Source organism: Pseudophryne corroboree, chromosome 11, assembly GCF_028390025.1.
Source record: "Pseudophryne corroboree isolate aPseCor3 chromosome 11, aPseCor3.hap2, whole genome shotgun sequence".
Lineage (NCBI taxonomy): Eukaryota > Metazoa > Chordata > Amphibia > Anura > Myobatrachidae > Pseudophryne > Pseudophryne corroboree.
Window position 1 is genome coordinate 260,277,240 of NC_086454.1, and position 20,162 is coordinate 260,297,401.

Below are 20,162 nucleotides of genomic sequence, written 5' to 3' on the forward strand. Positions count from 1 at the left end.
GAGCCACTCATAAACCTTTCTTACACATATATTAATGAGCTCTTTATCTGCAATGTGTGAATAGCCATTGTCTGATTGTTCCTGATTACCTCTGAACTCCATAACTACTAGACCTTTGATTTTTCTCTGATTTTAACAAACTGATCGGCTAATCCTGGGATCCTATAAGGAAATCACTCCTTCCTACAGAACCAGTTCCAGGACCAGTCCCACACTCAACTCCTCATAAAAAAAAACCTCACAAAAATAGAATATCCTGAAAGAAAATGTTTGTCAGCGGGAAAGAGAGAAAAGAGAAATAGAACAAAACAACTCTTGTTCATAACAAATCAATTATAATGACTGGTCTTTCTGCAATCCTTTTGTACGCTCAGGTAGTGTTCCACAGTGCCGCCTCTCAGTCTTCACAGAACAGAGTCTCTGGTGATACGAGGTTCTCTTTGCCTAGCTCTTTGGACACACAGTTCACTTGGAACACACAGTTCACTTTGCTCTCCACCTTGCTGTTTGAACACACAGTTCACTTGGAACACACAGTTACCAAATGACACAAACTCGATGAATGTGAGCAATAAACTGCTTTGTCACGAGTTCTCTCCGGGTCAGCGATCTTCTTGCTGTGGGACGAGTGAACCCAAATCTCTCTTTCGGCGACCTTTAGTGCTGTCAACAAAACTTGGTATGGTCCTTCCCACCTGTCTATTAGGCAACCTGAGCGTAAGAACAATCACACAGTCTTTTGGTTCACAATCAAGACAGTTAGCATTTGGCATACCAGCAATCAACAGTTTCAAGTTTTTTTGTCAAGTTCTCAAATGCTGGCTCATCTCAATAAAGTACTGTACTGTCACCTCATTGGTGTATTTCTGATCATTGTGCGGATCAATCATGACATGATTTGTCTTCCAAAAACAACCAAAAAACACAAATACCAAAACAAAACCAAAACAAATTTCGAAGAGGGTGATTTGTTGAGTGAAGATCTGGGAGTGGTTCCGAAGCTACATAATACTAGTGGCAGTATCTATGATCACAATAGTACAATTTCAAACTTTGCTCCTACTTCTAGGGGTACCATTATCTACACACAAATTTCTGCACAATTTTTCTTTGCAGTAAACACAGCAGCATCCGTGGCGGCAGGAAATGCCTCTACCCAGTTTGAGAAAACATCAGTGCACACCAATATATAACAATAATTCCTAAAGGGTGTTAACTGTACGAAGTCGATTTGTATTTCCTAAAAAGATCCGTCTGCAGGAGGGATATGGGATGGCTCTGTTGGTATTGCTTTACCAATATTCTTCCTCAAGCAAGTAAGACAGGTCATTGCTCTCTTACCTGCATGAGAATAGAATCCTGGCGCACACCAGTAGGCTCTCATCAGCCTGTACATACCCTCTTTGCCTAGATGAGTCAGACCGTGTGCCACCTCAGCTAGACTTGGAAGGTATGCTCTGGGGGCTACTGGCTTACCGTGTGTCCACCTGCCCACAGTACTGAGGACTCCTGGCCATACCCCTTTGTCCTCCAGACTGCCTCTTCCTGCAGGGAACACAAATTTTTGTATCTTAATTTAACTATCGTGTGTTTGCAATGTAGAGTACCATGAGCATAACTCAAAAAAAAAAAGAAACATCTCTAGAGGAGAGAAAGAAGAAGAAAATGAAAAAGAAAATGTCAGGTTTGCCATTCACCAACAGGCATATCAGTGTCTATACAAAATTTCCCTTCACCAGTATTCCCATTCTCCACCATTTGTGCATGACAAGGCACACTGCAGTAATACTGGTGTCATCGTGCTGTTGAGATATACTGGGTTCGGCAGAACTCTGAAGGACCTAGGCATGTGGAGTTTGAACTGTACTTGGGTCCATGTATTGTACCACCCTGTGTGAACGCAAAAGATGAAGAGGAAACTGTAGAGAAACAGAATAGAGGTTGGTGACAGATGAGTTTGTAGAGGTGAAGAAGATTTTATAAAAATTTGACAACTGGATTGGGCACTACGGGGAAGTGATTCTCTACTTGGTCTACTCCCCTTAAAAAAATTATGTGTTTATCGTATCGCTATTGGGACTATCCCAGCCATCAATCCAGTGTCCTGTCCATCCTAAGTTCATAGGGAACCCGGTATCTGTGAGATAATTTCCTCTACCTGTGATGGACATGCATCTAGAACAGTAGAATGCAACATTTTTCTTCAAGTTTTGTCAAAGGTTAATGTTGCATTTATTTTGTTCTTCCCATTAGCCGAATCTGTGTTTTCTATATGGCTTATGATTCCTTACTATATGTCCCTTGGTCCCGTCTATGTGTTTAATAATGTGGCTTGTGTTTTCTGTCTAGGGGATCTATATTGACTATGTGTCCTACTACTCCTACAATCTCAGGCAAAATGCCCTTCCTTCCTACAAGTGTAACATATTATTGACCATTAGGGATCTGGGGTTTGGACTGATGGGTCTTTCCTGTATGTGCCAGTATACTTACCGTCCTCAACCTCTCCACCTGTTGTTCTCTGCGCCTAGCACTATTCTTGTGATGTTCAATAGCACACTTATCTAAGATTTGCACAGAGACAGCCACCTCCCATTTGCCAAATTAGTGTTTACCAGTGGTCTTATCCAGATGGAGAGTTTTCTATTACTGCAAGAGACAAAAAAAAAAAAAAATTAACAAGCTTCTAGGTCATGCGAAGTATTTCATTCAATCCTTCTCATCCCGTACTAAGGGTCTGTACATGGTCCAACAAACATTTCCAAGCTCATCTTTACTAGGGGCATTACAAGGAATGAATACTTCTTATATGGTAACTGAAAGAAATACCCAGGGGTTACCTTGTCTCTGTCCGCTTTCCTACTGGCAAATACTAATGCGCAGACAGGTTTTTATTCTCCATCTCTGACGTTACTTTCTTGATTTTTTTTATTTTTATTTTTTTATTTTACTATATATGTACACGAATGATACCATACTTGCCTGTTCCACTGGTCTCAGCCACTTCCCCCACAGGCTACTGCTCTTCTTTTACCAGTTGGATACTCCTCTGGGTGCATGAGAAATGGCTGAAAATGATCAGGTCACATTCTCCTCCTAAATAAAACTTCAACATTCATTAGTACATATATAGGTTACAGTCATATTTTTCATATTTTTATTATTTTCTATAGTTTGTATGCTGGCTGTAACTACTTCCACATCTACATAAGGCGGTGTACTTGCATTCCCTTTTTTTTTTCTTCCTACTTATTTATTGTTGCTACAAGTTCAAACAGTTCTTATATTTTCATTTTTGTCTTATATGACTTTGGTTAGACATACCACCTGCAATACCTTAGGATCAAACTCACCAACCCCTCTTGCTGTCACAGGTTTAAACAATTTGTATGTCTGACCCTTTGTTTTCGGGATTTTATCAGACATATTCTTATCCTTAAGTTCTGCAATACCTCTGGTTCAAAGCTGTCCACCCTAGGGAATGGTACCCTATTTTTGTCAGTCAAACATTCCCATTCAGACAAAAAGTCTCCAGCGTGTGGACCATATTTCCCACACATAATACTTTTTCCTTTAAACTTCGCTGACCCCCTGGGCCGCGGCTCTTCAACCTGAACCCTGGTTAAACATCCCTTACTTGAGCAACTGGCTCCCATAATTGTGGGCCTTTTCCCACAAACACCAAAATACTCAATATAAGGCGATTGTGAAAGTTCTCCGAGCGCTCTTCACCCGCTCACCCCCCACGTTGGCCAGTACTACCATACACTGTCGATAGCGAAGGCAATGTACCCAACTTAGGACTCCTATAAGACCTTACAACACCGTAATTTCTTTCGATGGAAGTTCTGTTTGGAATATTTTCCTGAGAGAGGCAGCGAAAAATTCCTTTTCGGTATCTTTCAACTGGAATTGTTTGCAGGGTGAAAAACAGAGAAATTAGATAACTATCCTTCACCCTTTCCAGTGAAGCCCACCAGGGAGATTTCCCGACGTTGTTAAAGAAAAACCCCTTTTGTCTATGCAATCACGTCTGCGTATGCTCTCCCACAGTGCATATGACACAATGGTATCACGTTGTGCTGTGCAGAACACATGGACATGCGATGCAATAGCACAGCCTATAGATACTAGTTATCTATCTGCCCTACGATTGCTGTAGACCACTCCAGACTACTTCAGACCACTTCAGCACTTAGTTGTATGGGATCACTAAGACCACTTCAGACCACATCAGTTCTAATCACGCAAGGTAGCGAACCCCACACCGCCGGGCCTCTCCTAACCCGGTGTTACCACTTCAGACCACTTCAGTTTCTGGGTTCAGTTCCACTCTGTCCGCTTTCACTCACACAAATACACTTTGGTTTTTCTGTACAGAAAATTTAAATTCATTCAGATAGGCAGCTTTACCCCAGAGGCAATACAGTTTTAAACTAAATTTAGAGTAACCTGCTTTTGAAATCTGATAGTTATGTGCTATTGTATTAAATGTCTACTATCCCACCTTTGCACTAAACGACACTATTATATAATTTGTACTCGGCGCCCGCATTCTTATGCACTTTGCACAAACACGCGACCGTGCGTGTCTCTTACACTGCGTGCGCAGTCCTTTACTTTGTCCGAGACACGTGTACAAAACCCTGCGTCCGCAATAAAACAAATCACACAGCTTCTATAAATGTGAGCAATACTAACTATAATCGCTCACTTAACACAACACACAGTTTTTTCTGTATAAACCTTTACAACCAGGCCAGACTGCATTTGTGCTTTACGCTTATTTCCTTAAAATACTGTTATTTCAATTTTAACTATATAGCAACAAATGTATCCTATTTCACACAGATCTATAATGACTCTAGCAATAATCAATAATTTAAATGATATGATTCAGATTGGATAGCTATCTTGCAGAACATATACTGATATAAACACACACATAATTATAATAATATATATATGTACCATTCACTGGTCTCCTATGAGACTCATTTACCCATTCAGTGCTTCTAATTTGCATATCAAAGCTATGTGCTTTTGCCTGCCTGTAAAAGTGGTTTTTCACTGCTAAGAAAAAGCAGTTACACAGGTTAATTAACATTTCAATGGCTATCCTAAACTAGCAAGCAGAGTTAACTAAATCCTAGAGGTAAAAGAAATTTTTTTTTTTTATATCTGTGTGTAATTCTTACATCAAGTATTCATCTATTAACTCTCACTAAGCCCAACTGAAACTATTTGTAATTGACTATGGCATGGGTTAAATAAATGCATTGGTAACTCATAAATGGTGTTTGAAGTGACCAAGGAAAGCTGATTATTCTGAGCAGTGAAAATCAGCCATTTAGAAAATGACCTTCCCAAAATGGGCGCTGCTCCTCCCCCTTCCACATCCATGAGGGTTACACAAAATGGTGGACAGGCCATGTGGTTAGTCCAAAATGGACGACAGACCATGTGGCTTCCTTTGTCACAAAGAAATCACACATCATACAAGCACCAGAAGTTATTTTAGGCCTGAGTTAAAAAATAAAAACGATATCAAGGCTATGCAGCAACTTTTAAATATACTTTTGAACCTACTTAAACAGATAAACAATCCAATCTGAATCAAACACAATATGACTTATTTGAACCTTGTTTTGCAACAATAAAAATACATGTTAGCATCTTAAATATTATGAGAAACGCATTGTCCCTTGAAATTTCATATCATTGGCTTACTGATAACACAACAATACATTAACGTGGATGTTATTTTCATCAGCTTCGCAATGCGTCCATCAGAGCCGGTCAATTACAGCCGCGTTTGTAATGTACAGTGCATCATTAAGACCCTGATATCCCGTAAGAGCCCTCATCTAAGAATGCCAAATTGATTTCTCACAAATATTTAAAATGCCCGCTCTAATATATATTGTAAATGCCTGCACCTCTTATTACCATATCCCATGAATGTGCGCTATACATCGCAAAACACTGCATCCCATAAGAGAAAACAATACACCCACACATTATCTGAGTTCCAATGCTCATTGATGTATATATTTGTTATTAAAAGGATATGGATTCAATATATATTACAAAGTACAGTATACCTATAGTTACATGGTTACACTCACACAGTAAGCAGTTAATACATATAGCTACATACAGTTACAGACCAGCGATACAATTACCATTCCCTCCAATGCATCTTATGTCTCCCTCTCTCTGTAAATAAATACAGGAACTGAACTGGCAGCAAGTCCAACATCCTCTGAGACCAAAAAGCAAGTCCATCATCGTCTCAGACCTTACAGCCACTAACTTCCTGTGTGGTCAATGTATTATCTAGTTTCTGGGGGAGGGATTCACGATGAGTCACCAGTTCCTTTGTATATGCTGAACAGGTTCAGCCTTGGGGACATCCAAAGGGGCTGGCCTGAGATTCCTGTTTGGAATATCTATTGTTCTAATAAAAGTGATTTTAGCTTTTATACATGTAATCATAATTATCCGCTGCAATGTCCCACAACTTCACAACAAGCATCAAATGAATCTACACATCAATCTGGTTGCTTCAATAGTACACATGACCGGTCTATCTGTTTTTTTTTCAAATAATACACATACATGACACCACTCCATCATATACAATTCTAAATCATCATGATGTCTGGCGCTTGATACCACCACAATTATGTACTGCATGAAATAAGTGTCGAATCCATCTCTGTGGCATGTCCGTGTAAATGAGGGTGTTAGCATATATTGCTGTGCTCGCTGCGCGTATTTGCAAGTATAGCGACTCATATGGGTGTAGTTTGTATGTTCTTTTTATGTAATTTTTTTTTACTTCGACAATAGTGTTTCACAGGATATACTCTTTTGGTCTTTTTCTCTGTGTATTACAGTCTCCATATACCTCTTAAGTCTTCTGTGTGTGTTCTCTGCTTGCAGTCACACTATACAGGTGATTTTTGTCAGGTATTTTGTCTGCCTATATTGTACTACTTCACCCTACGGTTGCGCTTTCATATAATGTCAGCTAAACAGGGTGATAGTTCCATGGCTAATCCTGCACCATGCAGTGCTAATGCCATGGATTTCTATGAGGAAAATACTGCAGCTAAGGGTTCAGGTTCTGGGAATTTTATACCCCTCAGTCAGTCTGCAGCAATAGGGGCAAATCAAGACCCGCTGTCGGCTACCTTCTCTAATTTAGTGACTACGCTAGTAACTAGACTTGCGTCCCCCTATGGGACCTCCTGTGCCATTACAGCCACATATTGTCCCTGCAGTTGATCCGCCATGGCAGATAATCTGTCCTCTCAGTTACAGCAATTAAACCAGTCTTTGGCTAAGCAAAATCCTAACCCTCGCCTGCCTAAGACCAAGGGGTCATCTAAGCGGGCCATTACTTCCTCACAATCCACACGTTTCGGATACTTCATCCGATGAAGATGGCACATATACTGACCCCTCAGACACTGATGCAGATGCTTCTGATGGGGAATCTATGACACAAGTGGATGTTCCTGACCTCTTGGAAGCTATCAGGTTGATTCTTCAAATTGAAGATGAAGAAAAACCTCCGGCTACCTCTAAGAAACCAGACAAAAAATGAAAGCGTCAGAAGGTTACTAAATTAGTTTTACCCCATTCTGACCACTTAGTTGACATACGTCAGGAATCCTGGGAGTATCCAGGAAAGAAATTCTCCCTGTCTAAAAAGATGCTAGCTCGTTATCCCCTCGCTGCAGAGTTAAGTTAAAATTGGGAAACACCGCCACCAGTGGACTCACAATTCACGCGTCTGGTGGTGTCTTCTGCTCTGCCGGACACTACCGTCACCTCTCTGAAGGAACCGATGGATAAGCATGTGGAGAGTTGCTTGAAGTCTATTTACACTCTTGCTGGAGCTGTGCATAGGCCTACTATTGCGGCCTCTTGGGCTGCTAAAACTATAGAGGCCTGGGTTCAGGAAGTTGAAGAGGAACTACCATCTAATTTTCCTGATAATGCTAGACAGTGTCTGTAAAGATATGAGACAGAGGGTAAAACTGTATTTATGGCATTGCAATCTTTATAGCGTTTAATGTACTTTTTATTCCTTCTGTTCCCATGTCTCTCTGGCTTGTGTCACTATTACCCCATGTGTGTGTTCATCCATTACCCTATATATTCTGTACTATAATCTTACCCAGGTAAATACAGGTGTGCTGTGACCTGGCACCTAGTGCTGTCATGTTATGTTCTTGTAGGAGAATGCCAGTCTGGTATGAGGTTACTACAGGTTATCATTGCCATGCCTATTGAGTCCATCTATGATCCTTATATGGTCACACAGGAAATACATTTGAGGACCAGGTAATGTCTCTTTGAAGCTTCTCCTCCACAGGGGACAATCAGGACTTAAACCAATTTCCCTGTCATTGTTCCTTCTGTTTACTGTCCCCTGTCCCATCCTGGTCTCTCACAGACAACTCAGAGCCTGACCCAGCATGTGGTCAGCAGGAGAAGGCCAGCTGTGGGAGGGAGTAGGGAAATACCTGAGGTGGGATACCACCAATCAGGAACCTGCGTCTCCTCCCCAGGTGAGCGTGGCATGATGGGCATTTGGAAGGTTTTAAAAGAGGTTGCGCAGGTCAGCTCCTCATGTTAGCCGCAGGACTCTGGCTAAGGGGTGATTCTCTGCCAGGGTACCTTGTGGAACGCATCAACAGTGCTGTGTGGAGTTATATGTACTTACTACTGCATGGACTAATCTGCTATCACTGCTGTGTGGACTCAGTGATAGTTCTGCTGTATGGACTTGTTTATCTGGAACTTCTGCACGGAATTGCTGTGGACCTAAATCCTCTACTGGGACTTACTATCTGGACTGCTACCTGTATACTGTTTCTGGGCTATATTTACTTCTGCTTCCTGTGAATTATCTACTACTGTGTGCGGTGAGAAATAAACCATCACTTTGGTTTCATCGGCTCTGTGTCTGAGTGATTAGAAGAACCCCGTATCTTCACATTTGGCGGCAGCGGTGGGATCATTCAGACACCAAACAACGACCGCAGGAAGCGTGAAGGCCCAGCAGAGAACAGAGGATCAGGCCATATGTAATGCAAGAGGATCTGCAGTGAGGTGGTAACAAGTGAGCAGGTGTCAGTCCTGTGCAAAAGAAAATGTTTCCGAGGAAAGAAAATGAACGCCTCAAGTCTCCCAGGGCAGTGGAGCTCGTGGATGGAGGTGTGTCGGTGTATCGGCAGGCTGGTAAGCCGGATCTGTTATTGATTGCTATAAAGATGCAGTACATTTGGGAGTACTGGAATGAAGCTATGCGGATGATCAGTGGCTGGAGAGTATCCAGCATACAGGACAAGTTGTGTTACCTGGGGGATGCATTCCTGCACTGTAAAAGTGAGGCAGCCTCATGGAATCTGCTGGGGGAGCCAGAGTTTGTAGAATTCACCGAGGAAGTGAGTGCTACAGTGACCCAAGTTATACAGAGAAGTCAATATTCTGAGGCTGAAGGGCAAGTCCAGAATCAATTATCTTCTGGGCTAGAGCCAGAGGAAATATCCAAAATGGGGCCGCTGCAACCCAGGCAGATGACTGAGGGGTCCGCCTTGCAAGTGCCTGTTACCAAGGGAGCAAAGTCCTTGTCAGCGGGGCCCATAACCACATTGGAAGAAATGAGCATGGAGGAGCTGATAGCAGAATGCCAGCTGCGAGGCATCCCTTTCCAATTCTGCACTCGCAGGGAAATCCTCCAGCTTATTCTCCAGGATCAGCGGGATCCAACAAAAGCGTTCACCGATTACCGGACGTGGATCCTTCGTCTCGGCCCAGGGATGAGTGTGTGGGAACAGCTGGAGTGTCTGGAGGAGTGCTTCATTGTGGCAGAGGAAGAGGCAATGGATCGGGGGCTCCTGGATACCCCAGCATGGCTAGACCAGTGTTGCAGGGTGGATGCAGAAAGGCACCGTCTGCAACAGCTTCTCCCACACCCAAGGGAAGCAGTTGCCCGGTGTACTATGCTGGGAGAGGCTAGCGCTGAAGTGAAGGCTGTGCCCGCAATACAGACATCCCAGGAGGAGCTGTGCTACACCTTCCCTTTTGCTGAGGTGGAAGATGTAGACCTAGTAACCAGCTGCCAGGGAATCAATGAAGACTGTGCCCAAGAGATCACCATGGATGGGGGAGTATTGTTCCACTCCCCGACTACAAACATACCAGTCACGGATGGCCTCTTGCTCCAGGATGCCCAGCTTATTCAGCTGGGGGAGGCTCATCGCGACGGATTGGCAATGGCAGCCCCATTCATTTCACTGAGGAAGGCTGATGAGAACATGCCCTGTGTATCTCCTGCTACCCTAACTCCACAAGAAGTTTATGAAGGATTATTCCATTTTAACGATTTGGGGAATGAGGAGCTGCGATGTGAATACTGGTACGTACCCTGTGATTCAACAGTGACATTGGTAGCAGAGACTGTTAACATAATATCAGAGCAGGAACCAGAAAAGGATGTGTTGCACCACCGTAATACCTGTGAAAGTGTGGACTGTAACTATGTGCCGGCCATAAGCCAGATCCAAGCAACTACAGATCAAGTGGAGGTTGGGAGATGCCGCTTGCTATCTCGTCTCCTTTACCAGGGTGAAGGCACAGTGCCACCCACACCCCTTCCATCTGCAGAGCAAGAGCAAGTTGTGGAGATAATTGTGGAAGCTTCAGTTGTTAAAACCCTGACTGGTACCCCACAAGCTACCAAGCGCACAGGACTGGCGGGGGAGGAGGTTATCCAGGAGGAGGTGTGCGCAGAAGGAGCTGCAGGTGAGATACTGGCTTTTGAGGGGGGAGCGCGGGCACAGGACCAGCCTGTGCTGGTGACTCCCCTGCAGCCACCAGCTGAATTGTTTCTGATGAAGGGTCCATCCTCAGCACTAGGTATTGAGACCACGTGCTGTACGGAAATTTGCCAGCCCCCTAGTTGGGGTTTGAGGAAGGAAGGACTGGACAGAGTTGCGGAAGTGCTGGGGGCAGAACCCCAACATTGGCCTGCCTTTAGGCAGCTGTTCCTTGTGCAAGGGGGGGAGGTGGAAGGTACTCTCTGCCCCGTTGTGCCAGAGGCACAGGTATTAGTACACCCAATAGGTGGGCCGGGTGTAAAAGTTTGCAATGTTGCGGAGTGGGGATACCCAACATCTGAATTGCTAAATCCCCTGCTGGTGAAAATGAATGTGTCATATTGTAATATTGTCTTTGCTGGTTGTTTAACACTACTGCCTCTTACCACATGGGTCTGGTGTGACATCACCCTGTGGGACTCAGGTGGTACACACATGCATGATGTTCTCTCCCCTGCACCCACCGCTCCTGGGTGGTAATGTTTCCTCAACACTTCAGAACAGGAATAAAAAGTAGAGGAAGGAATGTAAAGATATGAGACAGAGGGTAAAACTGTATTTATGGCATTGCAATCTTTATAGCGTTTAATGTACTTTTTATTCCTTCTGTTCCCATGTCTCTCTGGCTTGTGTCACTATTACCCCATGTGTGTGTTCATCCATTACCCTATATATTCTGTACTATAATCTTACCCAGGTAAATACAGGTGTGCTGTGACCTGGCACCTAGTGCTGTCATGTTATGTTCTTGTAGGAGAATGCCAGTCTGGTATGAGGTTACTACAGGTTATCATTGCCATGCCTATTGAGTCCATCTATGATCCTTATATGGTCACACAGGAAATACATTTGAGGACCAGGTAATGTCTCTTTGAAGCTTCTCCTCCACAGGGGACAATCAGGACTTAAACCAATTTCCCTGTCATTGTTCCTTCTGTTTACTGTCCCCTGTCCCATCCTGGTCTCTCACAGACAACTCGGAGCCTGACCCAGCATGTGGTCAGCAGGAGAAGGCCAGCTGTGGGAGGGAGTAGGGAAATACCTGAGGTGGGATACCACCAATCAGGAACCTGCGTCTCCTCCCCAGGTGAGCGTGGCATGATGGGCATTTGGAAGGTTTTAAAAGAGGTTGCGCAGGTCAGCTCCTCATGTTAGCCGCAGGACTCTGGCTAAGGGGTGATTCTCTGCCAGGGTACCTTGTGGAACGCATCAACAGTGCTGTGTGGAGTTATATGTACTTACTACTGCATGGACTAATCTGCTATCACTGCTGTGTGGACTCAGTGATAGTTCTGCTGTATGGACTTGTTTATCTGGAACTTCTGCACGGAATTGCAGTGGACCTAAATCCTCTACTGGGACTTACTATCTGGACTGCTACCTGTATACTGTTTCTGGGCTATATTTACTTCTGCTTCCTGTGAATTATCTACTACTGTGTGCGGTGAGAAATAAACCATCACTTTGGTTTCATCGGCTCTGTGTCTGAGTGATTAGAAGAACCCCGTATCTTCACAGTGTCTTTCATATATTATTACAGCCTCCCATTATATTCAGGAGGCGGCATCTTATGCAGGTATGCTGGCAGCCAAAGCGCCTACTACGTCTGTTCTGGCTCGCTGGATCCTCTGGTTGCAGTCCTGGTCAGTAGATCTGGACTGTAAAAAGACCTTGGAGGTGATCCCTTTTAAGGGAAACATACTTTTTGGGGAAGATCTCAACACGATCGTTGTTGACTTAGCATCTGCTAAGACTGCATGTCTGCCAAGTACTGCTCCTTCGGTTCCGAAGGCTAAGAGTACTTCCTTTCGTTCCTTTCGACCTCCAGGTAAAGCAAAGAGTCAGGCGTACCCGAAACAGGCTTGCACTTCCAAATCCACTAAGGCCAAACCTAATCGTGCCTGGGCTGCCTATCAGCCTGCTTCAAAAACAGACAAGCCTGCTGCATGACGGGGCGGGCCTCCCCCTGGGGGATCCCAGGGTGGAAGGCCGACTTCTACGGTTTGCCCAGGTATGGTTACAGACCACTTCGGATGCCTGGGTGAGAGAAGTCGTCACTCATGGATATGCCATCTCTTTCAAGAAACGTCCCCCTCGCCAGTTTTGCTCCACAAGCTTCCCTACAGATCCGGTAAAAGCAAAAACTCTCCATCTGGTGGTGCAATCCCTCAGGAATGATAGTGCCGGTGCCTCTGACACAGAGAGGCAGGGGTTACTATTCAATGCTGTACCTAGTTCTGAATCCGAATGGGTCTTCCTGGCCCATTCTCAACCTCAAGTCTTTGAACAAATTTGTGAAAGTTTCCAAATTCCGTATGGAAACTCTTCGCTCTATTGTTCTGGCTTTGGAGCCCATGGACTATATGGTATCCATGGACATACAGGATGCTTACTTGTATATACCTATTGCAGTGTCACATCAGCAATACCTGCGGTTTGCTATTGGCAACCTACATTTTCAATTCCAGGCCTTACCTTTTGGTCTGACCATGGATCCAAGAATTTTCATCAAGATCCTGCCATATCTGGACAACTTGTTGATCCTGACGAACTCTCCAGAGGTTCTCCTTCGTCATCTGGAACTGACGGTCAAATTCCTGCAGGCCCACGGGTGGCTCATCAACTGGAAGAAATCTTCCCTGGTCCCTGCGCAGAGCAATGGTGCACCTGGGAGCACTATTGGACACTCACAACCAGCGGTTGTTTTTGTCTCTGGAGAAGGTTCTGAAACTTTGGGACAAGATAAGATGCTTCCTATCCCTCCCACGTGTGTCAATACACACGGCGATGCAAGTACTAGGTCTCATGGTGTCGGCTTTCGACATGGTAGAGGCTCAATTTCACTCCCGCCCTCTACAGAGGTTAATCCTTTTCAAATAGGTCAACCTGCCTCACCGGATCAGGACTCACATGATCTTCTTGACTCCGGAGGTCCACCTGTCACTGACCTGGTGGCTACAGGACCAGCAACTGAGCAGGGGTCGTCCTTTCTGGATCTCCAACTGGGTTCTTCTGACGACGGATGCCAGTCTTCGGGGTTGGGGCGCGGTGTTGTAGCAACACTCTCTTCAGGGTTGGTGGACCAGGGAGGAGTCTCTTCTCCAGATAAACATTCTGGAATTGCGGGCAGTGTTCAATGCGTTGACACTAGCCCTGCCTCTGGTACAGAACAGGCCTGTTCAAGTACAGTCAGACAACGCCACCACGGTTGCGTACATAAATCATCAAGGTGGCACTCGAAGCTGCATGGCAATGAAGGAAGTGTGAAAGATCCTTCAATGGGCGGAACGCCATCTGCCAGCCATAACGTCAGTGTTCATTCCGGGAGTCCTCAACTGGGAAGCGGACTTCCTCAGTCGTCAGGATGTACACGCCAGAGAGTGGAGCCTTCATCCGAAAGTCTTTCAACTCCTAGTGGACAAGTGGGGCCTACCAGATGTAGACCTGATGGCGTCTCGACACAATCACAAGGTTCCGGTCTTCAGAGCAAGGACAAGGGATCCTCAAGCAGCGGTCATGGACGCACTAGCAATTCCATGGAACTTTCGGCTGCCGTACGTGTTCCCTCCGGTTTCACTTCTGCCCAGGGTAATACGGAAGTTCAAGCAAGAAGGAGGAATACTTCTAATCGCTCCAGTGTGGCCCAGACGGCATTGGTTCTCAGACCTGCAGGGTCTCTTGATAGAGCGTCCTCTTCCGCCAAGACCTCCTCATTCAGGGCCCTTGTGTCTACCAGGATTTGGCCTGGCTGGCTTTGACGGCGTGGCTCTTGAAGCTTCAGTACTGAAGGCCAAAAGTTTTTCTGAGGCGGTTATTCAAACTATGTTGAAGGCCCGTAAACCAGCTTCTGCTCGGATTTATCATAGGGTCTGGAATTTTTATTTTGCCTGATGTGCGACTAACAATTATGATGTATACAAGTTCAGCACTGCCAAACTTTTGGCTTTCCTGCAACAGGGCCTGGACTTAGACCTTCGTCTGGCCTCCCTCAAGGTTCATATTTCTGCCTTGTTGATATGGTTTCAGAGAAAAATTGCGACTCTGCCTGATGTTCATACATTCACTCAGGGTGTTTTATGTATTCAACCTCCCTATGTCCCTCCTGTGGCTCCTTGGGATTTGTAGGTTGTTCTGGATGCTTTACAAGAGTCTACATTTGAACCTCTTGAGTCTGTGTACCTTAAGTGGCTTACTCTTAAGGTCTTGTTTTTGCTGGCTATTGCCTCTGCTAGATGGGTTTCAGACTTGGGTGCCTTATCCTGTCGGTCACCCTTTCTGATTTTTCACCGTGACTGGGCTGTTCTTAGAACTCGCCCTGGTTATCTGCCTAAGGTGGTGTCATCTTTCCACCTTAACCAAGAGATTGTGGTTCCGGCCTTTACCTCTCCTGGTTTATCCTTCAAAGAGCGGTCTTTGGATATGGTACGGGCTCTCCGTGTTTATGTGAAGAGAACAGCTTCGTTTAGGAGATCTGATTCTCTCTTTGTTCTTTTTGGTTTTCACAAACGTGGCTGGCCTGCTAATAAGCAGACCTTGGCCAGTTGGATTAGAATGGTGATTGCACATGCTTATGTACAGGCTGGCCTTCCAACTCCTGCTACCATCAAAGCCCATTCTACTCTGTTGGACCTTCTTGGGCGGCCCGCCGTGGTGCGACCATTGAAGAATTGTGCAAGGCGGCTTCGTGGTCCTCAGTGAACACGTTCATAAGGTTCTATGCCTGCGATATTTCCGCCTCCCAGGATGTCTCCTTTGGACGCCGGGCTCTTGTGCCCGTTACAGTTCGTCCCCTCCCATGAGGAACTGCTTTAGGACATCCCCGATGTAATTCCCTGTGGAATCACAGTGTACCCCGCTGCAGAAAAGGAGATTTATGGTACGAACTTACCTTTGTTAAAGCTCTTTCTGTGAGGTACACTGGATTCCACAGGGCTCCCAAACTGACGCAATTAGCTTCTTTGGGTTTGTATGGCATTAGCCGCTGGTACCTTCTCCTGTCGTGAGAATGTAGTGTATGTAGCTACTAACTGTTGTCGTCTCTTTTACTTGCTACTGCATTGGACTGGTTAACAAAACTGTGCTCCAGCGCCTGGATGCTTGGATATAGAGGAGACGGCGCTATGCATCCTGGGAACAGTCAAAGCTTTTAGCCTGTTGGAGCCTCGGATCAAGATCCAACTCTACACCCCGATGTAATTACCTGTGGAATCCAGTGTACCTGGATATTTAACAAAGATAGGTTCTTACCATAAATCTCCTTTTTCTAGAACTTGTATGCATGGGCTAACGCCATATTCAAATGGCAGTAGCCCGTTACCTTCAATGGAGGGATCTTGCATTTCTTTTCCTGAAGGCTGGAGATGTTCGTGATGCCAGTCATAATATTTTTGCGTTGTGTACAACGCAACTTACATAGGTACATTCACCTGAATGAAGATTGCTTATTGCCATGATATGTAGCGGTAACGATTTTTTTATTTTTGTTGTCCACATTTTATAAATAAATATACCCCAAAGAATTCTGAATACAGTCCTGCTGGGTGACCACCACAGCCGGAGCTCAATCTAGCCAAAGAATTAAATGGCAGAGAGCAGCTTCTACAATAACTAGAGTGTGTCCATGGATAGTTTGCCTTCAAAATCAACAGTGTTTATGAAAAAGACACGATCAAGTCTCTCTGTTGTTTTTGGGGAATAGATTTTGCCATTAGTAGTGTCTGATGATTCCTTCTCTGCGTGTGTGGCCAGAGCGGAAATTAGTTTCACTTGTCATCCGTGTCCTTGTTTTCCACTTTGGAACTGAGGACATGTTTTCCAATTTCTTTTTCTGGCCATGTCATCTCTAATGCCCCAGATGCAGCAATGCGGTTCTGCATGGATACAGTTGTCATTCAAGCCCATTGAAGGATCTCCTTTCCCATGTGGAAACTGAATCTTCAGTATACAAATATCTTTGCAAATACATGTTACTGAGATCTCTGCATTTCTATTATTATATAGGATGTAAATCTCATTTGCTGGTCCAGTATAGTTTTGGGGGTGGAATTCTGTGTTTTTTCTTGTCTAGATTAACCCTTCTCTTGCAAGCACCTGTAATGGTCCAGTACATTGATTTGAGCAACTTGCCATTTTTCTGTATCTTACACAGATAGTTAAGCCTAATGTGGGACTGTTATGTGGTAGATAATGGGCTATGGGAAGGTTTATCTTATGTTCACTGGAACCTGATAGTGCCATATGTAAAGTAAATTACAATCGCTACCAGCATTTTACAGAAACTTTGACCACTTCCACTAATACTATCCCATTTGTTGTCATTTTAGATGTCTGTATTCAGTGCAAAGGAGCTGGTGATTGCTGTAAGAAGTGTCTCTGCATCACTAATGCAGGAGGCGTCGCAGTTCTGCTACAATCAGAAGGAGACCCTGGCGATGGTGGGAGCCGGATACATAGTTTGGAAAGGCCTGAAATTCCTGCGTGGGTGTTATAATCAGGTGCAGCAGATCTGCCAGTGTCTGTTTAGCAACGCCAGCATTATAAAGCAATATGGAGAGTGGGCTGTAGTCACTGGTGAGTGGGAATGATATGTCAGATATACAGTAGAATTACTTTTTATTTGCTCCCTAGGATCTTATATCAGAGAAGACTATAGATAGGTTAGGTCTGTACCCCCGTCTCCATGGTGGTGAGAGACAGGATAGGCCCACTACACATGCATGTTGGAGACTGGACAAACCTTAGCAGATTATATTTATTTGAATATATGTATATAGATAAAGTGAGCTGTAGTCACTGAGGGTTGGGTATGGAATACCGGGATCCCAGCTGCCAGGAAGACGACAATGGGGCGAGCACTAGAAAGCCCTTTGCGGATTCGGGGCTCACTGTGCTCACCACAGGTTCTATTTCCATTCTATGGGTGTCGTGGACACCCACAAGTGGGAATAGCCCTGGCGCAGCTGTCTGCATTTTGGGGGTCGGGATCCCGGCGTCGGTATTCTGACTGCCGGGATATTAACTACATCCCATCACTGATGGGAATGATTTGTCAAATAACATATTTTGCTCATGAAAATCATATGTCAGAAAACACAATAGATATTTTATTAGGTGTTGTACTCAGGATAATTTCTATTGCATATTGTATTGGAGCACACTTAAAGATAGATAAAATCACTATAAACTACTAATATATGTTTTTTCTTCCAAATCAATTCTAATGCTTCATATCAAAATATCAAATCAGTACAATATGTAAAATATAATATTGTTTAATACAGATGGAGCTTCGCGATCTACGCTGTCTATGGCGTTAGTCCCGATAATGGAGTCGCAGCGTGCCTGGGCGCAAGGCTGTGTGCCTAGCTGTAGGGAGGCTTATTATGGCATTTGGCGTTACCAGTGAGTGTAATACCTGCGATCATCTACCAGATGTTTCTTTTTAAAATTACCATTGCGCATGCGTGTGGTCTCCATTGAAATACAGTACACTATAGTGCAAGCACTACTTTACTGTACACTGTATGGGCAATGCTGTATGCGAGTATCATTACGCTATTTAAAATACACTGCAGCAATGAGGTCCCGTAGACAAACTAATAAATAAAAATAGTGTATACAGACGCAAATGAACGTGTTAAAGCAATGGTCCATTGGCGTTAGATTTATGTGAGCTATTAAATGAAATTAAATTAAAATGGGCTTAAAGCTTAATATCTCCGGTTCTGGGGGTCCAATCAGCTCAGGTATCCTCTGGTAGCTAATCATCTCCCCTTCCATACCAACCCGGTTCTGAGCCAAGTGGACCCCCAGAACCGGAAATATTAAGCTTTAAGACCATTTTAATTTCATTTAAGAGCTCACATAAACCTAACGTCAATGGACCATTGCTTTAACACATTTGTTTGCATCTGTATACACTATTTTTATTTATTGATTTATTGGTTTCTTTTTTTGGGTGCCAACAGGGAATGATTATTTTCAACAGCGTTTCTAAACTTCCCCCCTTACCCTTCCCCCTTCCCTGAGAGACTGATCTTTTCAGACAAAGAGGATAACACAGTATGTAAATGAAGGGCTTATACTACAGTCGCTTAGGTTGGGGGAAAGGACTAGAGAGGGCCAGAGTGAATGTACATTAAACAGTACAGTACTGTGCTACGGATTTGCATGTCAGACACCCTGACAGTTAGTTATGTTAACAGGTACTTTCCTGTGTGCATAATTCTATTGATTGTAAGGTTATTAAATATATGAATGTTATATAAAAAAAATTAATAAAGTGTCAAGAAGAAAAAAAAAAAAACAGGCATTCGCACTTTGGGAATCGAACCTGGGACTCTGAGCATGGGGTGCAGGACACTTCACTGCTTGGCCACGATGCCTGGTGATAGAAACACAAGCTCATGTGTAAATGTAAGTGGTAATCCTTTCCCATGGGTTTTGCTGTATTGGCTACGAGACTTGGACGCTCACATACAGTACTGTATGCCTAACGTCAATGGTTCATTACTTTAACACATTCATTTGCATCTGTATGCACTATTTTTATTTATTGATTAGTCTATGGGACCTGGACGCTCACAAAACCCGTCAATGGACCATTGCTTTAACACATTCTCTTGCATCTGTATACACTAATTTTATTGATTGCTTTATTGGTTTCTTTTTTTAAATTGACTCTCTCCGTCTGACCATTGGTCTGTCTGTACAGTATACATTAACATTACAGTAGTCACTGACCATTTGTCAGAGCTTGTAGATCAATCCGCGCTATTCGCTCTACAGTACTGGATTAGTGGAGCGTTAACCACCCAGTGGTAAAGTTGTGTATTGCATGCTGCGTATGTAGTCATGCCTTAACGTGGCTGTCCGTGCAACAACTGAATAACCTGAGCTATCACTTAGGCATCACTAATCCTCCGTTTAGGCGTAGAAACAGCAACAATGAGGGAGGCTCCATCTGTAGTAATATAAACAATGTTATTTTATTAGACACGTATACCACAGGTGCACTGTAGTTTTTATCTATTATATCATCTTCTATGGTGTCCGTCTAAGGCATGCTCAATGGAGCAGATGGAACTGCCCCCTGCTGACAGCTTCATCCAACTGACATTAATGTGACAGAGGGTTCGGTGTGAGAGATTATCTGAAGTGTTAAAAAAACAGGATCAGTTCAGCCGCAATGCTGGTAATTTTTACAGAAAGTACAAAGTAAGCTTCAAATAGTTAGAATTCTCTACTTAGAATTATCTACCTTTC

The 20,162-nt window shown here is 44.1% G+C and overlaps 1 protein-coding gene across 1 annotated transcript in view; it reads left to right on the forward strand.

The window, feature by feature from the left end:
- LOC134968732 (inactive hydroxysteroid dehydrogenase-like protein 1) overlaps nt 1-20,162 on the forward strand; it is a 215,007-nt gene that overhangs the window by 78,148 nt on the left and 116,697 nt on the right. Inside the window, exon 2 of the mRNA XM_063944231.1 lies at nt 17,222-17,468. Coding sequence (XP_063800301.1) covers nt 17,222-17,468 — 247 coding nt within the window. The remainder of the gene's footprint in view (nt 1-17,221; nt 17,469-20,162) is intronic.